Source organism: Macaca mulatta, chromosome 14 (assembly GCF_049350105.2).
Source record: "Macaca mulatta isolate MMU2019108-1 chromosome 14, T2T-MMU8v2.0, whole genome shotgun sequence".
In the NCBI taxonomy this organism is placed as follows: domain Eukaryota; kingdom Metazoa; phylum Chordata; class Mammalia; order Primates; family Cercopithecidae; genus Macaca; species Macaca mulatta.
Window position 1 is genome coordinate 31738183 of NC_133419.1, and position 18665 is coordinate 31756847.

At 44.3% G+C, this 18665-nt stretch overlaps 1 protein-coding gene across 2 annotated transcripts in view; it reads right to left on the reverse strand.

Moving 5' to 3' along the window:
* The window catches only part of KIAA1549L (KIAA1549 like), a 287806-nt gene that overhangs the window by 116780 nt on the left and 152361 nt on the right, over positions 1–18665 (reverse strand). Inside the window, exons 2-4 of one of the 2 annotated variants that reach the window (XM_015114556.3) lie at positions 4915–7458; positions 3873–4484; positions 1380–1495 (exon numbers count right to left, since the gene is read on the reverse strand). In XM_015114556.3, coding sequence (XP_014970042.3) covers positions 1380–1495; positions 3873–4484; positions 4915–7458 — 3272 coding nt within the window. Of the gene's footprint in view, positions 1–1379; positions 1496–3872; positions 4485–4896; positions 7459–18665 lie in introns of both variants that reach the window. The other variant, XM_077963111.1, reaches the window with a different exon arrangement.

An 18665-nucleotide genomic window follows, 5' to 3' on the forward strand; every position in this document is an offset into this window, starting at 1 on the left:
TACCTTTTATTTGTGGCAAATGATCTTGATTTCCATTTATGGTGTAATATCAAATGCCTTTTCTACTTAAGTTTTTAAAAGAAAGCCCATAAAAAAAAAGAGAAAAAAAACAACGAATACTCATGGTCACACTGGTCTGTGATGATATGTAGCAATAGACCAAAACCATAAAAGTAGTTTGAGAATGACTGAAGATTAGTGAAAATTGTATCAGGCAACTAAATGGAAATATTCACCTTTTCAACTTCCCATAAAGTTTCTGGTGCAGAAATCATAAGAGCCTCTCATAGAATGCATTTCTTTCTTTTTTTTTTTCTTTTTTAGAAATATATAAAAGAGATCGACAATGACCAATAAAGTATGTGCCAAATCTCCTTTCTAGTCCTCGGTGTTGATGGGAGGGAAGGGGGTCGGTAAGCTGACTGCAGCTGTAGGACAGAACATCAAAAAAAGAAGCCAGAGCAATAGTTTTTAGTGGTGCAAACGGGAGTCTACTGACTGCCAACTGCATTTACTGTTTGAAAACTTGGAATCAAACCCAAAGATGTAAAGTGAAGCTTCCATCTCTTAGATAAGCCGTCAAAATCAGCCAGCACTCATTAAACAGTACTTGGCATTAAAAGAAAAAATGTTTACTTCCCTGTCTGCAGTGGGCAATTTAAGCAAAGACAGACTCGATTTACAGGTCAGGGTAATTTTTGAATGTCCAGAAATAAATCACTCTTTATGATAGTGACAAAAATAAGGGGAAAAGCAATGGAGAGTTTTCTAGAGAATTACACGAACAATGTAAATACTTTCCCCAAACGATGGGATAATGGGATGGTTTAAAACAATATATCCAGGCTTGTTTGTTTGTTTGCTTTTGAGGCAGAGACTCACTCTGTCGGCCAGGCTGGAGTGCAGTGGCACGATCTCAGCTCACTGCAACCTCCACCTCCCGGATTCAAGCGATTCTCCTGCCTCAGCCTCCAAGTAGCTAGGAGGCACCCACCACCACGCCCAGCTAATTTTTGTATTTTTAGTAGAGACGGGGTTTCACCATGTTGCCAGGCTGGTCTCGAACTCCTGACCTCAAGTGATCACCCACCTCGGCCTTCCAAAGTGTTAGGATTATAGATGTGAGCCACACGCCTGGCCAATATATCCAATCTTTAAAAAGAAATCTAGACATAAAGCAATTAGTCTCCATTTTCCATCTCAAAATTAGACCTTTTTCTTGAGCCACTACACATTAGCTAGTTGTCAAAGTGAAGACAGATTCTACTTCTGGCCAGTGTTGTTATGATGTCTAGAAAGGAGGAAAACAATCTCAACATATCCTAGACCCAAGAGCCAGACTGTGATGGATTAGCTTGGTTACAAAGCAAAGCACTTACGTGAGCTGAGACATCGTTCTGGTGGAAAGCCTTCCGCAATGCCTGTGTGAGCCCTTTGGCGATACTGAACTTCAAGGATTCACTGATCTGCGTTCTCCTTTGGGTGAGAAAGAGAACTGTGGAGCAAAATGGAAGCATGGCAATCAGGCAAGGCGGCAAGCCTCATCATTCACTTGCCCTCCGCTCCTCCCAGCCGCCACCTTCTGCAAGTTCTGGGCAGAGATGGTAAGCACAGGGCCATCAGTGACGGGGTGGGCTGGGCTGGTAGCTCTTTGGGTCCTGCTAAAGTCCTAAGGAAAGAAGGCCCTAGCCATTTGTGTGACCCAAGTAGAGAGAGAGCTGGTATGCTGGTGGCATTTCATTTCTGACAGATGCTGCCTCTGACTTTGAAAGCCGGCTCGACAGTGTATGCGATGAAATTCCTGCAACAACATTCACGGACAGCCTCCTTAGGTGCAGGCCCTGAGCTCAGTGCTGCAGCCTCAAACAACCTTGGATTAGGAAGGTGCCATCCCCGTCTCACAAGTGGGATGGAGACACAGGACAGAGAATAGGCATTTGGGATCGAATGTGACAGGTGTTGTTTGAAGGGAAGCCTAGGATGCTGCCAGAGCTCCTAGGAGCACCCAGCCCTGAGTTTGGTAAAGGGATGGGGATCAGGGAAAATTTCCATTGGAACTGATGCTTCAGCTAAGTTCTGAAGGATCACCAGAGTGAAATTCGACAAGGGGGAAGAGATTCCCCTCACCCCCTCTCAGCAGAGGGAGTACCAAGCACAAAGGCACAGGGGAAAGAAGCAAAATATTTCAGTGTACAGTAGTTCCCTCTTAGCCCCAGTGTTGCTTTCCATGGTTTTATGTACTGGAGTCAACCACAGTCTGAAAACAGGTGAGTATGGTATTTTGAGAGAGAGAGTCAAAGAAAGGGAGAAAAAGACCACATTCACATCACTCTTGTTACAGTCTATTGTTACCCTTGTTCTGTTTTATTACTAGTTGTTGTTGACCTTTACTGCACCTAACTTATAAATTAAGCTTTATCATAGGTATGTATGAATAGAAAAATTCACAGTTGATATAGGGATTGGTACTACCTGCAGTTTCAGGCATCCACTGGGGGTCTTGGAATAGATCCCCTGCAGATAAGAGGGGATGACTGTAAATATATGTTTCAGCTTGGTCCTAAGGGCAATGAGAAATGAGTTTTAAGCAAAGGAATGCATTTTAGAAGGTTCTCGACTGCAGACTGGAGAACAGATTGAAGAGGGGGGACTCTGAAGGCAGAGAGATAAATGTGGCTGTTGTGGCAGAAATTTAGGTGAGTGATGATGACAGTGTGAACTAGGGAAGTGGCAGTGTGAATGAGGATGGAGAGAAGGGGTATCCAGGAGGCAGAAGTGAAAGGAACTGGTGATTGATTAGATGTAGCTGGGTTGGTGGGGGGCTGGGAAGAAGACAGAGAAGACAATGTTTCCAACTCCTGCCTCTGAGCGGCCAGGGCTGCCTGCCACCCAGAGGAGAGTGGAATGGAGCGGGGACAGAGAGTGGAAACCCAGATGGTATAATTTCTTGAGAAACAGAAAGAGATACTGTACTTTTTGCTATGCCTAATTTCACAATTTCCCATTTTAGAATAGGATATGTCTCAAGATATAATTTCATTTAATTCTTTGTGGGGTGAGGAGGAAGGCAGGATGTGAGCATTCAACACTGGCGTGCTCTTCCAAATAATTTGTCTAATGTTTTTTCTAGCAAATATTGCCACACTATGAAAAGCTCTCCATGCATTCTAGGCCTGCTTTGCTAAAGCTGGGGAGTGGGGGCTTGAAAGATAGCATCCCATCCTTGCTCACAATTCTGGTGCTGCCCATCCCACTTTTTCAAGAAAATCTTCTTTCTAACATCAAAAGAAATCCTGGGCTCCCACACAGTGTGCAGAAGTTGTACTTTTGCTATCAGCTAATTGAAAAAATGCAAGACAAAAGCCTTTCTGAACTCTGTAGCACTTCCCAAGATGTTATATTTTACGAGCCACATCATTCATTCATGTAAGACATCATTGATGCAAAACAGTACCTTTGCATTCTTAGACCCACTGGCAGAACTGTGGTTTCTGGGGGCTTCTGATATCAGGACTGATCCTAGGACCAGACCCATGCTGCATCAGGCTCTCTCTCCTCTAACACTTGCTAAATCTCATGGTTTTGCAGCCTTGGCCCTATGGATGTTTTAGGCTGGATTAATTTTTGTGGTTGGGGCTGTTCTGTGCATTGTAAGATGTTGAGCAGTATCCCTAGTCTCTATCCCACCAGATTTTAGTAGTACCTCCAGCCACCAAGTATAACAACCAAAAATGTCTCGAGACATAGCCAAATGTCCCTGGGGGAGGGTGAAAAATCTCCCCTGGTTGAGGACCACAGATCTAAAACAAACATTATTGTTACATCTCTGAGGCCAGGCTTGCTGCTTTCAGATCAGAACAGTGGTCTCATACCTGTCTTCACCAGGAGCTTGCTGGACATCTGACACTCCAGGTTGGATGCCATTTTGCCAGAAGTGACCACTGCAGCCGATGCGGCAGGAAGGGCAGCATCCGTGTTTTCTGCTCGCAACGGTGGCAACCGGGTGGCCTTCACTGAGGCTGTAATGGATGTCAGTGCCGCCGTGACTGTCAGTGGGCGTGGCGTGGATGCTCTGGGCATCTCCGGGTTGGTGGGGTTTGGGAGGCCAGTGTGCATGGCTTGTGGTTTCCTGGGGAGGTAAGTTGTAGACAACAGGCCAGAGGCAGTGCCCATGTTTCCTTGCATGGCTGTATGTGTGCTTGTGGTATGTCCTGTTCTTGCATACATATAGGTTGGCGTGAACGGGAAGGCTGTATGGACTGCCCCTGGTGTCCTCTTTGGGCCAGATGCAGCCTTGTTTGTGCCATTTTTAGCCAGAGTAGTCACTGAACTGCTCTTAGCTGGTCCTGAGGCCACGGCCAAAGGGCTGCTGCTGGTGCCCTTAGCCACCAGGGCTGCAGACAATGCAGGTGGACTTGATTTCCTCAGAAACAATGTGATGGCAGCTGCTGCTGTTGGCTCCACCTTAGATGACACTGTGTCCACTGTAAAGAGAGAAAAAACAAAGTTTGTCATTGGCTAGGAATGCACGTGTCACTTGTTCTGATGATGAATGGATGTAACTTATGGATTTGCTAGGGTGAAGTCTCTGTAATCTGGGCTTGCAGTGGACAGAACTTAGCCAAAACAACTCTAGGCTCATTAAGTTGATTAACCATAACAAGAATGCCGCTTACAGCACAGCTATGGTTGACAGCAAGAATGCTTACATTGTGAATAGTTTCGAAAGCTCAGGTGGGCACGGGACCAATGAGGTGACTACTTGGGGCTGCTAACTCACTCCTGATAGGGGGTACGAGCTCCTTCAGAGCACGGCTGGTATCTGCGTTGAGCTTGAAGATGCTTTGACCACAAAAGCAGTCATGCCTGTTTTGGGGGTACTGGGAAACAAACTACCTGCATTAGTGGCTGCACCTGTCCATTTCTTGGGGTGCTGAGAGGCCCGCAGCACTCTGGAGGAGGTCCTGGGAAAGACACTGGTCGAAATAGAAGATTCAGCAGCAGAGTGATAGCTCAAGATGTTCTGGAATGGTGTGGAAGCATTTCTCTCAGGTGATGAATTGAGGTCACTGGAAATTTCAGAACCTGTATCTGTTCCATCTGAAAGCATTTCCTGCAAGCTACCTGTAGAAGTTGGTCTTGACGAGGTTAGCAAAAGAGGATGTGCTGGCTGGTCGGGCAACTGTAGTTGAGACACAGAATGTTGAGTTGTGGGTGAGTAATACGCAACTTCAGCTGTTTGGAAGTCTATGGAATGGTTGTTATTGCTTGTGGGCCAGAGATCTACATGGCTTCCAACCACGGTCATGTCTGACTGTTGCACAGGCTGCTCAGTGCTTGTACTGAGGACTAGATCCTGAATGCTAAACCCTTCTGCAGTCACTGAATGCCCAGCAGTGTCTTTGAAATCCTGAGATTTTATGGCATTGGCAGCTGAAGTTAAACCACTGGGAGGAGCCGTTGGAGCCGTTGGAGCTAAATGAGTTTCCCAACTTGTGGTGCTAATTGTGTGTCCATTTAAATCATAATTTGTTTGCTGCTGCAAGCCAGATATTATTGATTCTGTGGAAAGGGATCCAGTTTCTGCTGAAAGAGAACTCCAGAAAACATCTGTGGTTGCTGGTTTTTTCATGTCTCCTATTGTTGAGGAATCATATACATCCATGGAGGAGGGCGATGCTCTCACCTGTTTGGAAGCTGAAGCTGGCAACCCAGAATGGTCCACAGCAGCTGCAGAAGCCTCTGGCTTGGTGTTGGAAAAGCCAAGAGATGGGAAAACAGTCTGGGTGGCTTGTATGGAGAGTATGGAAGGTAGAGGTGATCCGGAAGGAAGGGGATTTGTCCTTGGTGCTGTAACAATGGGAGATGAGACGTGATGGGTGCTGAAATCAGAGACAAATCCATTTACAGTGTGAAGACTCAAAACCTCTTTCCTTGGAAAGGCCTGGAGAGGAATCGTCACATTTGCCTCCTCATTTTTCCTTAAAATGGCTGTCACACTGTCCTTTTTCCACCGGGGAAATGTCCAAGATGTGGAAAGAAGATTAGGAACTCTGCCTGAGAGGAGCAAGTCTCTAGGTGCAGGAGGGGACCCATGACTGCCCTCTGCTGGAAGAGTGGGCATTTCTAGCACGGGAGATGGGGAGGCATGATTCTCTGTGGTCTGGAGGAAAGTAAGTACGGAGGGAAAGTCGATTGTCCCAGTTGATGGTGATGTGGGAACCGCCTCAGAACGGATGGCTTGCTCTCGACCCAGTGCAGTGACATGCAGAGGAGAAGGCACCAAAGAAGAAGAGGTGTGTTCTGCCGAAAAGGCGGGCCCTCTGGAATTCTCTGGAGCTGCTGACAAATGCAGCGGGTTAGCAGAGTCGTTTGCAGTGTCAGGGGCTAGCTTTCTGCTGTTCATTTCTACGGCCCCTGATTCTGCAGTCTGGAAAAGTGGAGGCTCAGCCTCATGGGTCGCTGTGTCTGTATTCTTAAAAGTTGGCAAAGGCACCCCACTGTGCACTCTTCCAGCCATCCCAGCTTTGGTCTGCTGGGTGAATGCAGGATCTGAAGCCACTTCCAACACTGACCATGTGGGGCTTCCATCTGGAAGCTGAGGAAGACTTCCAAGTGCTGGGGGAGGGGGAGACGGATGGGACAGTTCTGCCATGGGGCTCAAAAACCCAGGTGTGGATGAGCCTGCTGAATGGGGACCCTCTGTTGGGGACAGCTCGGAATGCCACTTTGTTGAGGATCCAGAAACACCTAGATGAGGGATGCCTATGAGATCCTGAGCATTTTGGGATACAGTGTGGTCCATTTCATCAGAAAATGGGATTAGGGGATTAGCTATGTTCTGACCTGAAGGGGGGTCGGCTGGAGGCGTTTGGGGAACTAACGGCACTTTGGGAGGCTGCTCTGCTGGTTCAGAGATGATGGAATGAGGTGAGTCAGGAGCCAATGAAGAGGATGGAAGTGGAGGGAGGAGTGGGGGAATGTCTGACCTTGGGGGATGCTTTGAAATGGAGGGAGCCAATGCCCATACTGGCTGGGATGGGGGGACAGCACTGAAGGACGTCCCTGACGGGACTGTGGACAACGAGGGGAGCATGCTGGTGAGAGGCAAACCTGACACATCGGCTGCTTCTTGTCCCCCTTTAGGCCCCGGTTGGACCAGGGACTCGGTAGAATCCTTGGAAGGTTCGAGGGAGGAGCTATGTCCGCTTCCTTGGTAAAGGGAAGAAGAGAAGTCCACGTGAGCCCTAGTTCTGTGGTGTGTCTTGGACGCAGGGGTTCGGGCTGACTGTGGCAAGCTTGTGTTGTCAGAGGACTGTCCTAGCACGGTCTTGCTTCTGTCTGCTGCTGAGGAAGACTTGACTTCTGTGAAAGGCCATGTTGGTGAAACTGGTAACAATTTCCCAGGAGGAAATGACTCTGGAGTCCGGGTGACATTCATCTGTAGATTGTCTGTTCCTGTGAAACAAAATATCAGGCCGTCAGGGGTTGGATGTTCATGAAGTGCCTGCTGTGGTCAGGTGCTGGAGACAAAGGTGTGTGCAAGACAGGCTCTGCCTGGACCCATCACAGAAGGCTCAGGAAACAGAGTCAAACAACAAATTACATAATATCAAGTAGGAAAATGTTGCAGCGAACCTACAGGGCAGGGGTGGTGGGAAGCAGTTTCTGATGAAGTGATGTTTAAGGAAAGATGTGGAAAATACTTGTGTATTAAAAAAAATTTTTTTGGTACCACCCAAAAGGAATGGACTGTGAAACTTGCAACCTAGAAACTCAAAGCTGAATGTGGTCAACTGCCATGGTCAATGACACCAAAATAACCTCATCCAGGAACCCAAAATGCACAAAACTAAAGAAGAACTGTGTATTCAAGCATGAATCTTTTTTTAGGATCCTGAGGCATCTCATATGAAATATGTGAGGTTGTCTGCATTTGGAAAGATGGCTCCAATGAAACATATTTATCTTCCTGGATTTAAAAGGTTTCCAGGTGCCATCATTCACGCCATGTCAAACAGCAAAGGCGATTTTCTTTCAGATTAGGCTATTTCAGAAGAAAAAACCAGGAAGGAGACACTTCTCACAGGGCCTGGTGTCACAAAAGCACCTGCAGAGGGCAGAACTGTCGACACTCATGTGTGGCCCCACAGGCAGACAGACAAGGAGGCAGGGCATAAGCTGGTGACCTCCGCTAAAATGGAGGTGAGGAAACAACTCTTGGAAAGCTGGAAGTTCACTCTGAATTAGGTAATATGCTGAAAAAGTCCTTTCTCATTCTTCCTTTTCTTGTTTTTAAAATTCCCCATTCTTGGGATTTACAGATACCAAGAAATTGGCCTTACATCATTTTAAGAACTCATCAGGGTATAAGCCAATACTACATCAGGCTGTTGACTTGATTTTATAAGAGAAACCAACTCCATCTCCTAGGCAGGCCATAATCAGATGCCCAGCTCAGCCTGACTGTCTCCTGATCACCAAATCAGGATCATCAGGGTGCTTTCTGCAGAGCCAAAGCTCCCTCTGGCCTCCACTGGCCCATCTCAAATAGAAATAAGTGGCAAAATGCATATATAGTTCCAAGACACCAAAATATGCATAGTATTTCATTAAAATGCATGCCCTCCTTAGGAACTGGTTCATGGTTTGCAATGGAAATTGTGTTTCTATGTTACCACATGCAGGTGGTACTCCCCCTCAGACACTTGCAATTTTACACAGAAGGTGGATACGGCTTTCATGCCTCAATCTTCCCTGTTCATGTTGCTTATCTCCTAGATAGCCTCAACTTCACACTTTGCATGCAGTCTTATCTGGTTACTTATATGGGTAAATATAACATCTGTATAAGGTATTTTTGCATTTTTGTATTTTTCAGTTAAACTTTAGAATCCACTTTTATGTGGATGTCAGGTGAAATCTGTGTAGGATTTCTTCTTTTGTACCTTCGTTTAAATGGATTCTCCAACTCATGGATTCAAGAATCAAAACAAATTCATCTTGTTTCAATTACATAGCCTTGTAACTCAGAAAAAGGATGCTACAGGCTGAGCAGCTTTTGCTTTCAGCAGGAAGTTTTGCAAACTCTTTCACAAAAAAGAAAAAAAAAATTCTGCGAACAGGATGAAGGAATGGGGGCTAATACCAAGGGATCTGTAACTGACCGAAGGACCATGGCCAAGAGAGACTGATGGAAAACTCCATGCTGAAGTGAAGAAAGACAGTCTCTAGTGGATTTGCTTCTACTGGACCTTGTTGTTTTCCAGACTAGAAACTAGTATTTCCCAAAGTAGCTCCTATGAAGCACAGTATTCCAAATGCCTCATGAAGAAAAGTTTCTATGAACAATCTTGAGAAGTGCTGTATACAAGATTCACATGTGAAAGTCATTAATGATGCTGACCATATCTTTCTGGCTCTCCCACTTCTAAGCCCATTGGGAGGACTGAACATCTTGGATACTTCTGTGGTTGATGGGGGCCATGTAACTAGTTCTGGCCAATGAGTTTGTAAGCAGAAATGACAAGTGTCACTTCTGGGCTAGAACATTTAAGTGCTGGAGGAAGACTCTCCGGAACTTTCTTTCTCCATAGCAAAACAAAACAAAAAGAAACAAAACCTAGCAACATATTTCAGTAAGTTTCTACTGAAAAACAGAAGGAGAAGACAAAGAAGGAGGAGAAAGAAGAAACTAGAAATGTTCAAAGTGTTTGCTGGTTCACCAGCCTGCATCTCCTATGGACTTTGCTGACCAAAGATATACAGGCAGCACGAGCAAGAAGTTAGCCTTTGCTATCTTATGTCACTGCAATTTGGGGGTTGTCATTCAAACATAACCTAACTTACCCTAACCTATCCAGAAACTGACACCAGAGTGGATTTGGAATTTATGTGGGTATATTCTCATCATCATGTAAATAAAGGCTCAGAAAAGTCTCATAGTCAAGAAAACATAAGAGGTATGTAGTAAAAAAATTAATAAATAGGATGTTGGATGATTTAATTAAACTTTGTTTAGCCAGTATTTCTCAAACCTATTTGACTGCTGGAATATGTTTGGGATATTTCTCAAAAACATTTAACCTCAGAATTTACTGACTTAAAAAAAAGCTCAATGATACACACAAAGCCAAGGGAGAAAGCATGTTCACTGAATTACCAAATGATACCAAATTCAGAAGAACTGATTTGAAGCATTTCAGAAAAACATGTTTCAAAGATATGTCAACTGACTGAAATTATTACTAAAGGAAGACATATATAAGGATTAAATATAAAGGTTTGCCCTTAGTCCAAAAATTACCTAGACAGGAACAGGATGGGGGCACTTCCCTTTAAGAATAGCCTATGCTATCTGTAGGCAGAGTTGACTAGAGTTCCTGATGAACTAGAAGAGAAATATAGGCCAGCAAGGAAATGACAAATCCTTAGGTTACATTAATTTTTTTCACTCTTTAACTAGAAGAATAGTTCATACTTAGAAAATAATATCTACATGTAAAATAATATCTATATGTAAGTATCTATACTTAGAAAATAGTATCTATATGAAATGAACACTCGTGTGCCTCTTAGCTTAACAACAGAGTCAATATTTTCAGAGCCCTCTCCCTGGTATCTCTCTGGGTTCCCTCTGTCTTTCTTCTCCCCAGAGATAACCACCATTATAGGTTGAATTTTAAAACTTAGTTGATTTTCAAGGGGATCAGGTTTACTGTTCTCTGCCCTACTCAGCGCATACCTAGTCAGCTGGGTTGAATTCTGTCACATCTTAAGAAAACATTAAGAAACTGATAATGTGCTAGTACATGATGCTTTTGGAGGTGTTTTACATTATAAAAAGGAAAAGGTTTATAAAGGGAGAGTCCCCATTTGCACACTGGAGTGAGGAGATCCCTGGTGGTACTCAAAACTTCATGACCGAAAAAGCATCTTGATATGGCTAGGCTTTGTGTCTCCACCCAAATCTCATCTGGAATTGTAATCCTCATAATCCCCACATGTCAAGGGAAAGACAGGTTGAGGTCATTGAATCACTGGGGTGGTTTCCTCCACGCTGTTCTCATGATAGTGAGTGAGTTCTAACAAAATCTGGTTTTATAAGGGGTTCTTCCCCCTTCACTCAGCACTTCACCTTCCTGCCACCTTGTGAAGAAGGTGCCTTGCTTCCCCTTCACCTTCCACCATGATTGTAAGTTTCCTGAGGCCTCCCCAGCCATGCTGATCTGTGAGTCAATTAAACCTCCCTCCTTTATAAATTACTCAAGTCTCGGGTATGTCTTTATAGCAGCGTGAAAATGGACTAATACATGTATCATTCCTATCAATTTTATTTAAAGATTTAGGGGAAACATACTCATATATAAAGATAAATATACTTTCTTGAGTAGAATGCAAAATTCAAATGACCGATCCAAGATAAAACTAAGGCCTTCAAAGACATGTTTGTGCCTGTCATTGACCCTGGGGTGTCAGTTTACTCTTCACTGTAATAGCCGGTATTAATTAGGTCAGTAAACATTTGGAAAGACTGATTCAAGAAACCATAATCTCCCTAAAACATGTGAAAAAGAAACTGGATGTGTTATTTAGTGCTCCAGGGACAGAACCAGGGACAGTGGGAAGAAGGTATAAAGACAGATATTAGAACTTAATAATAACAGAAACATTTCCTTAATTATCAAAACCACTGAAAACAAAATGAGCTGGCTTAAAGTCAGTGAGTTCTCCACCATTAGAAGTTTCCAAAAGCGCATATTTTAAGTTCACTCACCACACCTTTCCTTCCTTTCTTCCCTCCCTCCTTTTGCATCTTCCATCTGCAAATGCCTGTTGTATGCGGGACACTGGGTTAAGCAATGTCTTATGGAAAAACATACATGGTCTCCGACTTCATGGAACTCAGAATTCTATGGGAGATATGGACTCCAGCATTTTTCAAATGTAAAAATGATAAATGTTACAGATGAAAGATCCATAGTCCTATGATCTGACCAGGGAGGTCAGAAAGCACATCCCTGAGGAAGTGACTATCAAGAGCCAAAGAATGAATAAAAGTTAACCAAGCAAAGAGGGTAGGGAAAAGCATTCCACATAAAGGAACAAGCATATGCAAAGGCCCTGTGGCAGAAAGAGCCATCACAAGTACAAGGAACTGGCAGAAGGTAACCACAGCTAGATCAGGAACAGCAGGTGGGCAAGAAATGAGATTAAGGCTGCAGAGGGAGGCGACAGCCAGACCATTGCTCCAGTGGCCATCACCTCCCTCTGTAGCACTGTGGGTTTTAGTTTGATGGGGAGGGTGGGAGCAGGTGATGCACAGGAGCAAATTTATGTTTTGGAAAAACCATCCTGGCTGTGAATAACAGACGGGAAGGGACAAAAACAGCAGATGGCAGAGTGCTTAGAAAACACCTGCAGTTGTCCAGGCTCAAGATGACAGGAATGTTGTAAAGAGGAGTTGAGCCCTGCATGGGAGATGGAAACAGATCCTCCTTTATGGTCCCTTTCAATTCTCAGAGTTCCAGATTCTACTATTGCTTTAAATATGTTTGTGTCTACACGTGCAATGTTTTGAGTTTTTTCTCCTTTATGCCTCCCATTGAGAGGGTGTGTCTATGTCCCCTCTCCTTGAATCTGAGTGGGCTTGAGTCTGTTTGACCAATAATGCCACGTGACTTCCAAAGCAACATCATCAAAGGCCAGGTCACTTTAGCCTGGTCTCCTGGAATGCTCGCTCTTGGGATGTTCCCTCTCTCTGTCTCTCCTGGAACCCAGCGCCCACTCTGTGAGCAGCCTACACCATGTGGAGAGGCTATGCCTGACCACTCCAATCCACAGTCCCAGCTGAGCCAAGCCTGCCTGGCATGCCAGCCCAGACGACAGACAGATGAATGAGGAAACCTCCAGACCATTCTTCCCCTAACCATTTGAATCACTCCAGTTGTCTGAATCGTCCCAACTGAGGCCCAGACATTATGAGGCAGGGAAAAGCCATCTGCACTATGCCCTGTCTGAATTCCCAAAACCATGGGCAAAATAAAATCTTGTTGTTTTATAGCACTGAGCCAGGGGTGGTTTGTTGTACTGTAATAATAACTGAAACAGTGTATGTGTGGTTGTGTCCCTCACTTCTGGGAAATGAGTCTCTATAGCTTTAATCAGATTCTCAAAAGGATTCAGAAGCCAAAAATTAGTTAAGAACCCTTCACTTGAATGAAAAATAATTCTGCTTTATACACAAGATTTTAGAATTATGTCTATGCTAATTAGGTAAAACATATCTGTATTAATTAAAGTTGCATTATGGAAGGCCATAAGACAGAAAGACAAATTTTGAGGAGGAAATGAGAGATAGCTGATGTTTATTAGGGAGAAGGAGAAAATAAATTAGGAGAAATACGGCAAAACCAAATTACAGAGAACTTAAAACATACTTTAGGAAGGCAGTGAAGTAAAAATCTGATCTAGGTGGTGTGTCAGGCAGACTCTAATGTGACCCCATGATCTCCGTCTCCAGGTGATCATGCCTTTTGTGATCCCCTCTCCCTGAGTATGAGCAGAACCTATGACTTTCTTTTTTCTCTTTTTTTGGGGGGGGGATGGGGGGCAGTGTCTCACTCTGCCACCCAGGCTAAAGTGCAGTGGTGTGATCATGGCTTACTGCAGTCTTAACCTTTGGGCTCAAGGGATCCTCTCAGCTCAGCTTCCCTAATAGCTGGGAAGACAGGCATGCACCACCAAGCCCAGCTAATTTTTGTATTTTTTGTAGAGACAGGGTTTCGCCATGCCACGTAAGCTGATCTTAAACTCCTGGGCTCAAGTGATCTTCCCGCCATGGCCTCCCAAAGTGTTGAGATTACTGGCATGAGCCACCATGCCCTGCCAACCTGTGACTTTCTTCTAACAACAGAATAGGTGATGGATGTCACTCTTGTGATTATATGATCATATATAATAACCCATACTGCAAGCAGACTACTTCTTGGTGCCTCGATGAAGTAAGAGATCATAATGGGAAAGCCCAGCTGGTGAGAACTGTGGTGGCCTCCAGAAATTACTGGGGTTTCTAGGAACCATGAACAGTCTCTTCGAGCTGATAGCCAGAAATAAGTCAAAGCCTTCAGTCTGGTAGCCACAAAGAAATGAATTATGCCAACAACCTGAGTGAGCTTGGAAGTGGATTCTTCCCCAGCCAAGCCTGCAGATGAGAACACAGCCCAGCCAATGCCATGAATGCAGCCCTGTGAGATCCTGTGCAGATAAGCAGTGTCCAACCTCTCAACTCATGGAAATTGTGAGATAATAAATGTATGTTGTTTTAAGCCACAAAGTTTGTGGGGATTTGTTACATAGCAATAGAAAACTAATACAGGTAGGAAGTAGGGAGCTTTGGAATGTTGTAAGGTAAAGCAGGAGAGTAGGAAGAGGGAGAGAACAAGGTATCATGACTGAAGAGTAGCATGAAGAATGGTGAGAAGTTGCCATCAAGACAGTCAAAAAGAAGCACAAGTCAGTAAGTTTGTTTGGTACATCACAGAGAATGAGTCATGAAATAAAGATTCTAACAGCACCTGAGACTTGGAGGAAGTTATTTAAAGAGAAGACAGAGCTTTGCAAGAGTAGAAACAAAACCACACCAGCAAAAACATTGAAATGTTGCTATGAAACAGGTTGCACTCTTAATTTTTTATTTTTATTTTTTTTGAGATGGAGTCTCGCTCCGTCGCCCAGGCTGGAGTGCAGTGGCGCGATCTCAGCTCACTGCAAGCTCTGCCTCCCGGGTTCATGCCATTCTCCTGCCTCAGCCTCCTGAGTAGCTGGGACTACAGGCGCCCGCCACTGTGCCTGGCTAATTTTTTGTATTTTTAGTAGAGACAGGGTTTCACCGTGGTCTTGATCTCCCGACCTCATGATCCCGTGCCTTGGCCTCCCAAAGTGCTGGGATTATACATGTGAGCCACTACACCCAGCCTGTACTCTTATTTTTTAATTCCATTTTTCAAGAAAAAAAAATACCAAGCCATTCTGTCAAATTACTGAATTTTAGTTTTTCTCAATAAACTTCCACTGACTCCCCAGTGTCTCTCCTTCCCCCCAAAAAACCATGACTTTCTTCTACTTAGATAAATGACATGAATTACTGTTTGCTCACAAATATGGTAACAGTCTTCAAAAAAATTGTGGAAAGCAGCCAGGCACGGTGGCTCATGCCTGTAATCCCAGCACTTTGGGAGGCCAAGGGGTGCGGCTCACTTGAGGTTAGGAGTTCAAGACCAGCCTGATCAACATGGTGAAACCCCATGTCTACTAAAAATACAAAAAAAAAAAAAAAAAAAAATTAGCTGAGTGTGGTGGTGGGCACCTATAATCCCAGCTACTCAGGAGGCTGAGACAGGAGAATAACTTGAACCTGGGAGGCAGAAGTTGCAGCGAGCCAAGATCACGCCATTGCACTCCAGAGAGCAAGACTCCATCTCAAAAAAAAAAAAAAAAAAAAAAAAATTGTGGAAAGCAAAGATAAGTCCTACACACACGAGAGGGAGACGGACAGTGATGGTGTGCTGCACAAGCTCCAGACTGGCTGCCTCTTCTGAATGTTTACAATGATTGCCCATCCAGGGACAAGCCAACAATCCCCCTGTGTTTGGACCGACAGTGTTTCCCATAAGGTGAATTAGTAGTCTACAGAATTTTGCTGGAAAGTAGCATAAATGGTAAGAAATTTAAGGAGGTGCTGGGTGAGGAAAGATAGGAAACAGAGATGGATTTATGTTGGAAACCAGAGTGAAAGCAAGCAAGATAAAGACTCTCAAAATAATAAAAAGTTAAAATGAGTCATCCCTCCCATCTCAAGGAAACAAGAATGGGTAGTCATACAAAACCCTATTCAATACACAATTTATACACATGCATTTTCACTAAGCTTGTCTGAGCCAGACAAGCTGAAATAAAACCATGATTCTCAGAGCTTCAGGAAAGTGACAAGTCATTTCTGTAAGACTATCAGGCTTAATAACTTCCACAAATTGGGAGCACGTGCACGTATGCACACGCAGGGTAAGTATCAAATGTTTTTCTGTGCTTTGCAAATTTGCATAGAATCCCATGAATATTACACTTAGCCTTGAACTAAACACATCAGAGAGCAGTTTATTATCATTGTGAAACATAAAAGGAATTAAGAAAGTGCTTAGCCAGGTTTGGACACATAGAACCTGTCATTGACTAATGTTAAAAAACAGTGTAAACTGCCTCCTGAGACTCCCCACATCTCAGACACCACATGGTTACACCAAGATGCATAATAACAGATTGCTCAGGCCTCTGTCTTCCCGAGGCTCTTAGCGCTGCTAGTTTGTCATTCTCAGTTCTTACACACAAGACTCAGACCCAGGCTGTGATGCTGCTACACTCTAATTATTCCCGCCATGTAGCAAACAGAACTTTAACCTCAAGGAAGTGCACATGTACTGATCAGGCTCCCCTTCTGTTGTTACCTCCTGTCTGAACCTTTCCCCTGTCAGGCCTAGGGCTATATCAGTCCCCTGGTCATGATGCTTTTATCATAGACACCAGAGTCTGCTACTTAAGGAGTGTTCTCCCTTCAGGTTCAATGCTGCCCTGGATTGCTTCCTGCTTTGCTCAAAACTACTCTTGTAACCAGCCACAGTGGTGGTTCTTTCTCAATCAGCAGTGTCCCTTTGTTTGAAACACTGAGGGAGAAGAAAATCTTCCCAAGGTGTCGGTATAAGCATGGCTGCATTTCCCACGACAGTCACAAGACAATCTACTTTGTCCTATTCACTGCCCACTGGCAGGTTTCCTTAAGGGCAGCACTTAAAGAAAAACAAACTAGATCACTAGTAGCTCTTTAACAAAATAAATGAAGGAAATCAATCAAGAAACATTAATGGAGATGCCAAACTCCTCTCCCTTATATGTCAGAGAAAAATATCTGCAGCTTTTGATCAGGTCCTAGAATCAGACTGGCTGGATTCAAATCCCACTTCTCCATTTGCTAACTGAGTAACCCTGGACAAGTTACTTAACATCTCTGTGCGTCAGTTTCCTTATCTGTAAAATGGGAATAATTACAGTACTTACCTCATGAATGGTTTTAGGGGTTAAAATGAGTTGATACATATAAAGTCCTCAGAATAGTCCTTATAGAGCACATAGTGGTCAAAAAGTGCTATTACTGTTACTATTATTATTATCATCATTATTTGTTCAGTCCAGGCTAGGCATGAATGCCATCAAAGTTTTGCTCAGAGGGCCAGGGTTCTAGTCAGAACTCAGAAATCCCTGAAAATCATGGATTGTCAGAATCTCAAACATCTGTGCATGCCTCATAGATGGCAGGATATCTTCAAATCCATCACCTCACCTTGTTCTTCCACAGTACCTGTGAGATACAGGATGAAGATTATTATCTCCATTTTACCAACAAGGAAACCAGAGCTCAGACAGGTCAAGGGCTGGCTTGGTCAAGGTCATACCAAGAGGTATTCTGCAGCCTAGTGTGACTCAGCCCTGGGACTCCAGAGCTGAGGCTCTCCGCACCACGTGGGAAGGAGTCAGTCTTCCTCCATCTCCAGATCTGGGGCAGGCTCCACTCTCCCAGAGTGGTCTGAGAAGACTGGGGCCCACAGAGCTGCCTCATTCTTCAGAGTCTGATGATGTCTCTCTCCAGGGCTGTCTCTGCAAACATTACTGAGCACGGCTCTAAATCACCAAGACCTGTCAAGGCTTCCGTTTCCAGAAGGTCAAAAGAGATGGACTAAGAGCCACAGCTGTGCTGACGCATCCACCCACACCCAACCCACTTACGCTCCAAACCCCTCCATGGCCCTAAGTGCTGAAGTTTGGCGCCTGGGACCTTCTTGCCTAACATGATTCCTCTTGGGGCTTTTTAAAACGAAGTGCACCAGTTAATAGAATCAAATTGCCATTCCTTGAAGTGATGCCAGCAAATAGAAGATTCTGTTGACTGCACTGATAGAAGCATTTTATCTTTCAAAGTTCTTTCACAGCTATTTCTTTTTTAAAAAAGTTTGTTGCTAATCTTTTGTGGAATCAGGTTTAAAAGTAAAGCTGATACCTCTCCCTCCCCATTTTTTTTTTTTTTTTTTTTTTTGAGACAGAGTCTCACTCTGTCACGCAGGCTGGAGTGCAGTGGCGCGATCTCAGCTCATGGCAACCTCCACTTCCCGGGTTCAAGCAATTCTCCTGCCTCAGCCTCCCAAGTAACTGGGATTACGGGCACCAGCCACCATGCCTGGCTAAATTTTTTGTACTTTTAGTAGAGACAGGGTTTCAACCATATTGGTCAGGCTCTTCTCAAACTCCTGACCTCAAATGATCCACCTGCCTTGGTCTCCCAAAGTGCTGGGATTACAGGCGTGAGCGTGAGCCACTACACCTGGCTTCTCCACCTCCCCATTTTAAAAGTAATAGAATTTCACTTTCATTTCTTTCTAACCTGGGTTTACATGATCATGACAGAAAATTTAGAAAAGATGGAAAAGTAGAAAGAAAAGAAGAATCCCATTCCTCCCTCAGCCCTGACCACGTGCACATCCTACCACATCAAGAAAACCATAACTCATACTGTGGTAAATTTTATTTCCAGATGATGCTCTTGGAAAAGCTTTGGTTTG